The sequence below is a fragment of the Salvelinus sp. IW2-2015 genome, linkage group LG17, assembly GCF_002910315.2.
Source record: "Salvelinus sp. IW2-2015 linkage group LG17, ASM291031v2, whole genome shotgun sequence".
In the NCBI taxonomy this organism is placed as follows: Eukaryota; Metazoa; Chordata; class Actinopteri; order Salmoniformes; family Salmonidae; genus Salvelinus; species Salvelinus sp. IW2-2015.
Window position 1 is genome coordinate 36,378,264 of NC_036857.1, and position 12,586 is coordinate 36,390,849.

General features: G+C 41.5%; 2 protein-coding genes and 1 long non-coding RNA gene across 8 annotated transcripts in view; 1 reads left to right on the plus strand and 2 right to left on the minus strand.

Moving 5' to 3' along the window:
- Positions 1-1,768: 1,768 nt before the first annotated feature.
- Positions 1,769-3,771, minus strand: LOC111977249 (transcription initiation factor TFIID subunit 10). Its single transcript, XM_024006627.2, has 5 exons — positions 3,397-3,771; positions 2,938-3,092; positions 2,619-2,683; positions 2,374-2,488; positions 1,769-2,042 (listed from the first exon to the last, which is right to left on the minus strand). Exons 1-5 carry the CDS (start codon positions 3,524-3,526, stop codon positions 1,950-1,952), a joined length of 558 nt encoding a protein of 185 aa, XP_023862395.1. The 5' UTR covers positions 3,527-3,771; the 3' UTR covers positions 1,769-1,949.
- Positions 3,772-4,231: 460 nt separating this feature from the next.
- Positions 4,232-6,294, minus strand: LOC111976367 (uncharacterized). Its single transcript, XR_002878919.2, has 3 exons — positions 5,793-6,294; positions 5,071-5,203; positions 4,232-4,465 (listed from the first exon to the last, which is right to left on the minus strand). It is a non-coding gene; the product is annotated as an uncharacterized lncRNA (long non-coding RNA).
- A 5,908-nt stretch (positions 6,295-12,202) lies between these two features.
- The window catches only part of LOC111976466 (ubiquitin conjugation factor E4 B), a 69,703-nt gene continuing 69,319 nt past the window's right edge, over positions 12,203-12,586 (plus strand). For 5 of the 6 annotated variants that reach the window (XM_024005298.2, XM_024005300.2, XM_024005301.2 and 2 more), the window contains exon 1: positions 12,203-12,510. In XM_024005298.2, the coding sequence (XP_023861066.1) occupies positions 12,490-12,510 (21 nt within the window). In that variant the 5' untranslated portion in view covers positions 12,203-12,489. Of the gene's footprint in view, positions 12,516-12,586 lie in introns of all 6 variants that reach the window. The other variant, XM_070448115.1, reaches the window with a different exon arrangement.

The following is a 12,586-nucleotide window of genomic DNA, read 5'->3' on the forward strand; positions in this document are numbered from 1 at the left end:
GTTCTGCAGACTCACTACCTCTGGAGAGCCTTACGGTTGTGGGCGGAGCAGTTGCCGTACCAGGCGGTGAAACAGCCCGACAGATGCTCTCGATTGTGCATCTGTAGAAGTTTGTGAGTGCTTTTGGTGACAAGCCGAATTCTTCAGCCTCCTGAGTTGAAGAGGCGCTGCTGCGCCTTCTTCACAACGCTGTCTGTGTGGGTGGACCAGTTTAGTTTATCCGTGATGTGTACACCGAGGAACTTAAAACTTTCCACCTTCTCCACTCCTGACCCGTCGATGTGGATAGGGGGGTGCTCTCTGCTGTTTCCTGAAGTCACAATCATCTCCTGTTTTGTTTGACGTTGAGTATGAGGTTATTTTCCTGACACCACACTCCGAGGGCCCTCACTCCTCCTGTAGGCGTCTCGTCGTTGTTGGTGATCAAGCCTACCACTGTAGTGTCATCCGCAAACTTGATGATTGAGTTGGAGGCGTGCAGGCCCGCATGTCCGTGGGTGACAGGGAAGTATAAGGAGAGGGCTCAGAACGCACCTTGTGGGGCCCCAGTGTTGAGATCGCGGGTGGAGATTTGTACCTACCCTCACCACGGGGGCGGCCCGTCAGAAGTCCAGGACCAGTTGCACAGGGCGGGGTCGAGACCCAGGGTCGGAGCTTGATGACGAGTTTGGAGGTACTATGGTGTTAAATGCTGAGCTGTAACGATGAACAGCATTTACATGGGTATTCCTCTTGTCCAGATGGGTTAGGGCAGTGTGCAGTGTGGTTGCGATTGCGTCGTCTGTGGACCTATTGGGTCGGTAAGCAAATTGGAGTGGGTCTAGGGTGTCCGGTAGGGTGGAGGTGATATGGTCCTTGACTAGTCTCTCAAAGCACTTCATGATGACGGAAGTGAGTGCTACGGGGCGGTAGTCGTTTAGCTCAGTTACCTTAGCTTTCTTGGGAACAGGAACAATGGATTTCATAGCTATGAAAGCAATAGAACTACTTGTCCTCCAATGGTGACGTCAAAGAACACCATCGAGTTGTTGGGATTATAGGGCTAAACATTCATTGTGATTTACTTTCACAAGTAAAGCAATAGGTTATTAAGTGAAACTACTCAGTGGTTAGACGAAAGCATGTCACTTATAATTCAAAAAGAACCGAGCTTCCTAAATCTACGGTAGCCATGGGTGGACATTTACTACGGCTGACTTCCAAGGACAAATATAGAGTTCGCCAGCTTGTAGTCCGAAAACAAGTTATCTCTGGTTTCTTCAGCCATCCCTATGTGAAAAAAAAGAGTGGTGAAAGAACAGTTTCGATATGAACGCCTAAAATAAGGTCTTAAGTTAACACAGGCATAGGAGATCTTATAAGTTTTGTGCTATGATATAATAGCAGTCAGTTAACATGACCTTTATGTATTGTTTTCTTACTATTACATACATTCTTCAATTCACAAAAAGTGATGTTAGCTGATTAAGATGATCTCATTAAACAAAATGTATAAAATCTCCTAAGCCTGTGTATACCACAGACCTTATTTTCAGCATTTATCCAAAAACACCATTCATTTTCTTCATAGGCTTTGTCCAACGAACCTTGGCGGAGTTAGTGCCTACAAAAATACACTGTCTTTCTCTCTATTACCGACTGCACCCACTCAACCTAAGGTTAAATACTATTTTTAGTACTGTTACACCATCCTGATAAATATTTTACCAACAACTCTTCCCCTTGTTATCACCAGACTACATAAACAAAAAGGCAATAAAGTCAGAAATAAGTAATTGTTGAACATTTTATTTGTATCAATAAAATAGTAGCTCAAAATTACACATGAAGCAAAGTATGCTCTACTTAAAAAAAAAAAATACTAACAGAACAGTGACTGCAATGAATATTCTACTGACATCTTTAAGAACCATGATCGTAGGGGGTTGCGACAGTGTAAGACCAATTTCCTATGTGAAGTAATGAGGTTTCTTTACGTTGATGCCATACTCAGAAAGGGCAGGGGAGAGGTCCTCCATGGTCAGTGTGTACTTCTTGTCTTGCTTTGGGAGGAAAGAGGTGGGAGGACAGAGTGAGAAACCAATCAAAAAGATCCAAACAGCATTCATACTTGTGCATCTCACATTAACAACAGTTCATGTGTTCATTTCATGGGAAATGGAAAAAGAACCTGTGACGAGACATCCGGTTTTGGACGTTAACCAAGGCGACACTCCATCTTAACTTCTTTACATTTACTGGATTGGTGGATTGGTTGAACAGGGCATTAGAGAACCTCCCCCGACCGTTTTTCTCTCATCTGGACCAGTAAGAAAGAAACGCTGCTCATGTGTTTCTTTTACGCCTGCAACGTTAGGTTAGAAATGTACTAACCTTTGTCTTGTTCCTGGAGCTCCCTGAGGCAGTTCCCTTCATTTTACAGTGCTGCAGGGCATCGTTAGCGATGTCTGAGATGAACTTCTGAGCCGCGAGGGAGACTAGACGGATTCTGAAAATGATGGACATAAATAATGTTTACGTTTGGCGCTCACGTGAGTTAATATTGAATTGAACTGGTGTAAAAGCTGAAATAGATGGAGAGGACTCTTGGCAGTTAAGGAGCTAAGAGACATGCTTACATTCGCGGATCAGACGCCTCAAAGCCGGCCCGGTTGAGATAGTAGCCTGTCACCGCATCAGGGATCTGGCAAAAACATGGTAGAGGTTGAACTGAAGTCATTGCAATGCGTATTTTTATTTTTTTGGTACACTAGCATCTCACAATTGACACCAGAGGATTTACATGCTAAGTGAATCAGAGGCACCTGTTAACTACATAACCCAAATATGCATTATGTATATGGACCAAGCGACTGTTGACATCAGCCTAGGTATGTGAAAAAAGTAATGTACATTTTGTTGAACTAACATTACTCCAATTAAGGGGGTTTGACTCACTGTAGGAGTGTAGTCCTCCAATTGCATAAGAAAGTCAGCCAGTGGTGTGGTTGTGATTACAGGCTTCACATCGCCGTTGGCAATGCCACTAGGCACATACACGCCGTTGGACACGGATGTGCCAGATGGTGTGGCCATGGCAGCTGTGGTTGGGGCTGAAACAAATAAAGAGAAATACATGGTTTAATATCTTTCTAAATGTAGCTAATATGTTGATAGCCAAGGTCCAGCAGTGGTCTAAGCCGTTGTTTCACATAGCAGCAAGCAATGAACAGAGCTAGCTCTAAGATGGTTCTCACATTCTGCACAGGGCTATATGGTGTGGGCTACTGTACTTCAAAAATGTCGACAAAAGTTCTAACATAACTACAGTAGATAGCAGACCATTAATTCGTGTAACCATGTATTAAGCCAGCTCATAAAGCTGTTCATAACCTCAAAACTCGTCTGAATACTTACAATTACTTATGGCAACCGAGGGTATGCTGCTGACGTTAATTGCTGCATTGTTGTTAGTGAGGCAATTATTGGATGTCGAGGAATTTGAAGAGCCCCCTGTTATGACTGGCTGTGGAGTATCAACGTTCATGTTTGTTGCTGGCTGCACCGCAGTTCGCTTGGTAAAAAGGCCAAAGTAACAAAATGAAGTTTGCTTGCTGAAGTGAAAGGGTTCAATTGAGTGCCAAAAATACAATTTTACGATAGTTTATAGGCAAATAAAGAAAAGTAAGATCATTCATCCACTATAACCGTGTTAGCCTGCGAAACAGTTTTTCTTATTTTTTTTCGCGTTCGTGTGCTTCGAATTCAAAGTCCGGCGTAAACATGTCTTGTGCTTCTAATAGTTCCACCCAGGAAAATATTCGCAGATTTTCATTCACCATGGCGAATCGATTGGACACACTGAAGAAGACACCACGTCAAGGTAGGTCGTCTATCAGTTTATCTACTGTAGTTTATATTGTATGCAAACGTTTCTAGAATAAATATATAGATTAAGATCGTTCTGATTTTCACATTTTATGAACACAGTCAAAGATAAACTCTCACTGGCATGTAGCCCAAAGGCCGGTAGGTGGCGATATTGAGTCGTACGATGAAACGACCTAATAGAGCTCGACAGTTACTAGTCCTTTAAAATGTACCTCTCAAATCACATTTTATTTGTCACATGCGCCGAATACAACAGGTGTAGACATTGCCGTTAAATGCTTACTTGTGAGTAAGAATAGTTGCAATAAAGTAAATACTAAAGTCTTGAGAAGTTTGTATCTTTATTTAACAAGTCAGTTAAGAACACATTGTTATTTACACTGACGGCCTACCCCGGCCAAACCCAGACGATGCTGGGCGGCCCTATGGACGGTCGGATGTGATACAGGTTTCCTCAGTGGGTCGTGGCAGATAGGTTGCCAGCATCCTCCTTTATATGGCCCCACAGGTCTCCATAATGCACTGAGACACTGTCTGGAATCCAAGCAGATAGGTAAAGGCCAGGTTGCAAATAGAGTCTCCAGATGCCAAGCACCTGTAATGACAAAATAAATGTTTTGCTATTGGTTAGCATTCATGTATATTTTACTCTTCATATATGTTGAATTGCGCAAAACCAGATGGAAGTCCCTCTGTGTGTCCCCCTGACCTTAGAGAGCCTTTTTATTTCTCTATTTGGTTAGGTCAGGGTGTGATTTGGGTGGGCATTGTAGTTTGTCTATTTCTTTGTTGGCCGGGCATGGTTCCCAATCAGAGGCTTAGGCAGCCATTTTTCCCCACCTTCAGTTGTGGGATCTTGTTTGTGTGTAGTTGCTTTCTGCACGGCATATAGCTTTACGTTCTTTTGTATTTTGTTGTCATTTAAAATAAAAGTATAATGTATGCCTACCACGCTGCACCTTGGTCTCCTAACAACGGATGTGACACTAAGGCATCTACGGAAGGCCCCATTTATTAAAAAAGATTGCAGTCAGAGTGTAGTATAACAGCAGTACACTGCAATATAACTGCAGTATGCTGCAAATACTGCGTCCAATTGACTGAGGCGAATCAGCATTTGCAAGACTGAGGTTGCCTCAAGTGGAAAATAGTAGAGCATAAAAATAAATAGTAAAATGTGTTTAAGTAAACTTTAGAAACCTCAGCTCAGGCTCAATACCACTGCCACACCCGCCACCATGGCTCTTCAGTGCTCTGCATGGAAGAGGTGGACTGCAGCCTATGATGTACAGCCAGCCCAGGCATTAATCCTCTTCCTCACCAGGACCTAGGTCTGGAAAAGATAACAGATGACCAGCAGGTAATACCACTGCCACATCCTCCACCATGGCTCTTCAGTGCTCGTGTTGATTTTTGCAGCAAGACTAATGACTTCGGGCAAATCAAATCCAGTTGTGTATACATTATTCTTAGATCCACAGCCATGGTGTTGAACGTTCGTAAATTCCTCAGTTATTCTGCGCTCTGGCACACTCAGATGAGAGGGCTCTGAAATCGGAGCAAATAGCCAGAGCGAATTTACGAATTTACTATCGACAGTTGTCGCAATGACATTATGAACATTCTATTGAAATGGTTACTTGCATAGTGGAGTCTTTTGTTTAGACATGTAGCAAGCTAAACAATGAACCACAATCCGAACTGATAACGTTACTACCCTGCATGAATCTGCAGGTAGCTAACCAACCAGGTTCAACTAGCAATGCAAATGGCTCTAAGATACAAACAATATAACTACACAGATCCTACACGTGCCGTTAGTTAGCTAGCTAACGGTACACTTTACCTTGAAATCAAAACTACTTTCTGACAAAATTAGAAACGTGTAATATCTGAAAATGTAGCTAGCTAGACCATCTTACCCATACACATGGATGGACGCTTCTCCCTCTGTCACAGAGGCCATGGTTGCCTTTAGTTTGACGTTTTAATCTGGAGACATGTGTTTTATACAACAGCCTTCTGTGTGTTCTCTTTTTGACTCCATCTGCATATTTGCAATCAAACGCCAGTATTTTCTCCATCTCCTACGTGATCATAGTCTAATTAGGTTGGAGTCATTAAAACTCATTTTTCAACCCCTCCACAAATTTCTTGTTAACAAACTATAGTTTTGACAAGTCGGTTAGGACATCTACTTTGTGCATGACACAAGTCATTTTCCCAACAATTGTTTACAGACATATTATTTCACTTAACTCACTGTATCACAATTCCAGTGGGTCAGAAGTTTACATACACTAAGTTGACTGTGCCTTTAAACAACTTGGAAAATTACAGAAAATTATGTCATGGCTTTAGAAGCTTCTGATAGGCTAATTGACATCATTTGAGTCAATTGGAGGGGTCCCTGTGGATGAATTTCAAGGCCTACCTTCAAACTCAGTGCCTCTTTGCTTGACATAATGGGAAAATCAAACGAAATCAGACAAGACCTCAGAAAACAATTGTGGACCTCCACAAGTCTGGTTCATCCTTGGGAGAAATTTCCAAACGCCTGAAGGTACCACATTCATCTGTTCAAACAATAGTACACAAGTATAAACACCATGGGCCACGCAGCCGTCATACCGCTCAGGAAGGAGATGCGTTCTGTCTCCTAGAGATGAATGTACAGTGAGGGAAAAAAGTATTTGATCCCCTGCTGATTTTGTTCGTTTGCCCACTGACAATGAAATGATCAGTCTGTAATTTTAATGGTATGTTTATTTGAACAGTGAGAGACAGAATATCAACAAAAAAATCCAGAAAAACGCATGTCAAAAATGTTATAAATTGATTTGCATTTTAATGAGGGAAATAAGTATTTGACCCCTCTGCAAAACATGACTTAGTACTTGGTGGCAAAACCCTTGTTGGCAATCACAGAGGTCAGATGTTTCTTGTAGTTGGCCACCAGGTTTGCACACATCTCAGGAGGGATTTTGTCCCACTCCTCTTTGCAGATCTTCTTCAAGTCATTAAGATTTTGAGGCTGACGTTTGGCAACTCGAACCTTCAGCTCCCTCCACAGATTTTMTATGGGATTAAGGTCTGGAGACTGGCTAGGCCACTCCAGGACCTTAATGTGCTTTTTCTTGAGCCACTCCTTTGTTGCCTTGGCCGTGTGTTTTGGGTCATTGTCATGCTGGAATACCCATCCACGACCCATTTTCAATGCCCTGGCTGAGGGAAGGAGGTTTTCACCCAAGATTTGACGGTACATGGCCCCGTCCATCGTCCCTTTGATGCTGTGAAGTTGTCCTGTCCCCTTAGCAGAAAAACACCCCCAAAGCATAATGTTTCCACCTCCATGTTTGACGGTGGGGATGGTTTCTTGGGGTCATAGGCAGCATTCCTCCTCCTCCAAACACGGCAAGTTGAGTTGATGCCAAAGAACTCCACTTTGGTCTCGTCTGACCACAACACGTTCACCCAGTTGTCCTCTGAATCATTCAGATGTTCATTGGCAAACTTCAGACGGGTATGTATATGAGCTTTCTTGAGCAGGGGGACCTTGCGGGCGCTGCAGGATTTCAGTCCTTCACGGCGTAGTGTGTTACCAATAGTTTTCTTGRTGACTATGGTCCCAGCTGCCTTGAGATCATTGACAAGATCCTCCTGTATAGTTCTGGGCAGATTCCTCACCATTCTCATGATCATTGCAACTCCACGAGGTGAGATCTTGCATGGAGCCCTAGGCCAAGGGAGTTTGACAGTTGTTTTGTGTTTCTTCCATTTGCGAATAATCGCACCAACTGTTGTCACCTTCTCACCAAGCTGCTTGGCAATGGTCTTGTAGCCCATTCCAGCCTTGTGTAGATCTACAATCTTGTCCCTGACATCCTTGGAGAGCTCTTTGGTCTTGGCCATGGTGGAGAGTTTGGAATCTGATTGATTGCTTCTGTGGACAGGTGTCTTTTATACAGGTAAGAAACTGAGATTAGGAGMACTCCCTTTAAGAGTGTGCTCCTAATCTCAGCTCGTTACCTGTATGAAAGACACCTGGGAGCCAGAAATCTTTCTGATTGAGAGGGGGTCAAATACTTATTTCCCTCATTAAAATGCAAATCAATTTATAACATTTTTGACATGCGTTTTTCTGGATATTTTTGTTGTTATTCTGTCTCTCACTGTTCAAATAAACCTACCATTAAAATTATAGACTGATCATTTCTTTGTCAGTGGGCAAACGTACAAAATCAGCAGGGGATCAAATACTTTTTTCCCTCACTGTACTTTGGTGCGAAAAGTGCAAATCAATCCCAGAACAACAGCAAAGGACCTTGTGAAGATGCTGGAGGAAACAGGTACAAATGTAAGGAAGAAGCCACTGCTCCAAAACCGCCATAAAAAAGCCAGACTACGGTTTGCAACCGCACATGGGGACAAAGATCGTACTTTTTGAAGAAATGTCCTCTGGTCTGATGAAACAAAAATAGAACTGTTTGGCCATAATGACCATCGGTATGTTTGGAGGAAAAAGGGGGAGGCTTGCAAGCCGAAGAACACCATCCCAAACGTGAAGCACGGGTTGGCAGCATCATGTTGTCGGGGTGCTTTGCCGCAGGAGGGACTGGTGCACTTCACAAAATAGATGACATCATGAGGAAAGGAAAATGATGTGGATATATTGAAGCAACATCTCAAGACATCAGTCAGGAAGTTAAAGCTTGGTCGAAAATGGGTCTTCCAAATGCCACGAGGCATTGTGTGGATCTAAGAATAATGTATACACAACTGGATTTGATTTGCCCGAAGTCATTTGTCTTGCTGCAAAAATCAGTTCTAACTTGTGAATAAAATTCAACAAATCGTCTATATAATATGGAGTATGATTTTTTACATTATGAAAAATAAAATACGAATGTGAAAATTGATCACTGTCAATTAGTGTTGACTCTCCATAAATCATACCCCACTAAGCATTTGACGTCAGGCGACGTCTTTCTTTGGTCCGGACCAAATCTGAACCAATCATAGATGTCCAGAGACATCGGGTCCGGACCAGCCTATATTTGGCACAATCATAGACGTTCAGATTTGGTCCGGACCGGACTTGATTTAGCCCAGACATAGACATCTATAATTGTTTCAGATTTGGTTCAGACCGGATTTGGTCATTGCCATCTATGTTTCACAAGTTTGGACAGTACAGCACAGTATACTACAGTAGAGCACATCAGAGTACATTACAGTACAGTAAAGAAAAGTAGAGTATAGTACAGTAGAGTACAATACAGTAGAGCACACGAGTACAGTAAAGTGTACTGTATTGTACCCTACATTACTCTATTGTATTGTACTCGACTCTACTGAATTAAACTCTACTGTACCATACTATACCGTACTCTACTGAATTAAACTATACTTTACTGTACACTACTGTATTGTCCTTTACTGTACTCTATTTTAATGAATTAAAGGCTATGTACTGTACTGTACCATACTGTACTGAAATGTACTTACTGTACTCTACTGAATAAAACTCTACTGTCCTGTCCTGTACCATACCATAACGTACCATATTGTACTGTACTCTTCTATGTTATACTGTGCTCTACTGTACTAAACTGTGCCGTACTGTAGTGTGATGTTCACACCTATGATTCGTTCAAATTTGGATCTGGTCCGCACCCACCAAATGTGTACTTGTTTGGGGGCAGAGCTCATTAGCATAATAACCAGCATACTTGGCAAGTATTTTTCAACATTTACATTTTGTTCATGCAGCAGATGCTCTTATCGAGAGTGACTTACAGACAGTGCATTCAACTAAGTTAGATAAACAACAACAACATATCACAGTAAAATAAGAAAAACAATTCTGTATCCGTTACTCAGAATGTTATTGAAGTCGAAGTGGTCTGTTGGTCTCCTCTAAATGTTGTATTAATTTAAACATAATTGCTGCCAGTTTTAAAGCTTTAGAAAAGTAGTTTTGCTAAGTGGGAGCAATAATACATATTTGTTGTACTTTTCAGTTGGCTCTTCTATCCAATTAACTTAATTTAGAATATATAGCAGTTGAAATTTGGCCATAGAATTAATGGCAGAAAAATACATATTATTTACCTTTCATTCAGTACCTAAAAATACCTTTTATTCAGCACCTAAAATGCATGTGAGGTCAACATCTTTGATGTCTAAAATATGTATTTTTATAATGCACTTAAAATACTCACTCTTTTCACTGCATTGTGAGCATGAGCTCATGTGTAGCCTATGATCAATAGGGATGAATAGCAGCAGCCAAAGGTTTTGGTGTCTATAGCCCTGTTTATATCTGGTTCTAATTTGCATCCTTTGTCCTGATCTTATCCACATTCTGATTGTGCCCACATTTTTAGACAGGTGTAGACAGTCAAAATACACATTTTGATCTGATTGTGATCAGATCATCCTGCCCACCTCCGGAGGTCGTCAGACTCGCATTGTGTGTAGACGGTGACTTATGGCAGGGATGGGCAACTCCAGTCCTCAGAGGCTGGGGTGCTGACACACTTTTTACCCATCCCTAGCAAACACAGCTGGTTAAACTAATTGCATTCTAAACTGATGATCATGATTAGTTGATTATTGGAGTCAGTTGTGTTAGCTGGGACTGGGGCAAAAGTATGACACTAATCAGGCCCCCGAGGACTGGAGTTGCCCATTCCTCAATTATGTCATCAATATTTGTCTTAAAATAAATAAATAAGTATTATTGTGAAAGAATCGCTGTTTAATATTTTGCATACAGGGAGGGACCAGGAAATCTGCTCACAATGCGGACACAGTGGATGGATATGAGACACATCATAATACCATGTGTAGACGCATTTCTGAAAATGTGGGCACAATCAGAATGTGAACAAGATCCGGACAAATGGGTTTTGGAGCGCCAGGTATAAATTAATCTACCTTAAAATAAATAAATATTATTTTGAAAGAATAACTGATGTAATTTGCATAAAGGGAGGGATTAGGAAATCTGGTCACAATGCAGACACCGTAGACGGATAACAGACATATTTTAATACCATGTGTAGACACATTTCTGGAAACGTGGGCCCAATCAGAATGTAGACAAGATCAGGAAAAAAGACCCATGTCAGCACCAGGTATAAACAGGGTTTATGTTTGAGTGTAGACATTTGAGTGTATGCATTCTCTGAAAATGTTCTTCCTGCAGGTGACTAGTGCTACCTGTAGCAGACTGGTCTGGGCTATCACTTTTGTCTCAAACCCCTGTACCACTGACCATGACCAGGATGGATGAGAATATGGTAGTGAAAGTTGACTGCCAGGACTGGTTGTTGTATTAGCAGCAGTCATTTATTTAGTTTATTTGGACAGGGACAATATACAACAAAAACATACATTTTTTTGAAGTGAAAAGTGATGAGTTGCACCAGTTAGCTAACAGCTCATTCACATCTGCAGTCCCCTTAGATTTGGCAATACAAGGCCTGTGTTAATTACCAGTAATTATATAGCATATAGTTTGGAGATCATGAGGGGCACGCATAGTTTGTAGAGCATGAGGGGCACGCACAGCCTGTATGCCTACCTGCCTCTGTCCCACTTTATTTTAATCCCAAAACAGGGCAGGATGTCAAGATTAGAGGAAGATTACTTTTTTTCCATTGTACACAAATGGAAACTTGTGTTGTGCTTTGTCCCTTACCCTCTGAAAAAAAATGCATAGGCCTTACACAGAGGTTGAAGCAAGGGTGCACATGGAGCAATTTTAGGGGTGAAATGAAGGGCCTTAGGGATTCGAACCGGTGACGTGGATCACTGACCCGCCTCTCTAACCTCTAGGCTACCAGTCGCCCAAATACAATTTGCAAAATATAATTCAACCCACATAATTACACAATTTTCACAATTCAGTGTAACAGTGATTATTCAGTGTGACCAAAGATTATTTATTATAATGACAAGATAGTCGAGTAACCACTCTAACAATTAAAAAACATGTCCTCAAAGATAGAAGGCAAGCTGGAGGAGTCGAGATCAGGTGGGACCGTTCTTGCCAATGAGCGGGCAGAATCTCACAGTGAAGAACAGGCACAACTCCGATACAAAGTCGTTTTTTTATGTTGCCGAAATGCCACGTGCGTCCACTTATATCAGTGCATTCATAACAACCTAAACATTACGAAACTTCTATTCGATCAAATAAGCCTCACGTAGAAAATGTGAAGTAAAAAATTGTGTTGATCAAATTCGACACTCATTGATTCCTCACTTCGTGGTCTTATTTTAGTGGACAGCTTTTGTGCGGAGTACACCCTCTTGCTTTGCCTCTTCCTCTCTGTTGAGTCCCCAGTCATGTGACACCTGATAAAAATGGCCACCTTCGTGTTTTGATTAATAATACTTTTATGTTTGTTTCATTCTTCGTAGAATTTGAATAGATAACACATTTAGTAGGAAACTGTTTTTTCCCCTTTTTAAATTTATGACAATCAATACAAACTGCTATTTGTTATACGAGTTAGACTATGCACATTTGTGTATATTATATAGAAAGCTAGCTAGTTGGCTGGCACAATAGGTAAGCTAAAGCTAGCTGAAAGTAAAGGATAAACGATGGAGTTGAGTGCCGACGAGGTAAGGTAACGTCTAAATGTTGTTAAAACTACAATTAGTTTGATACAATATGTGTCAACGAAAGTTACTGCTTGTG

Coding starts and splice junctions, on each gene's coding strand:
- LOC111977249 (XM_024006627.2), bottom strand. CDS start 3,526: ATGAACGTTGATACTCCACAGCCAGTCATAACAGGGGGCTCTTCAAAT. Junction 3,093..3,396: donor CTCGGTTGCCATAAGTAATT/GTAAGTATTCAG, acceptor TATTTGTTTCAG/CCCCAACCACAGCTGCCATG. Junction 2,684..2,937: donor TGGAGGACTACACTCCTACA/GTGAGTCAAACC, acceptor TGTTTTTGCCAG/ATCCCTGATGCGGTGACAGG.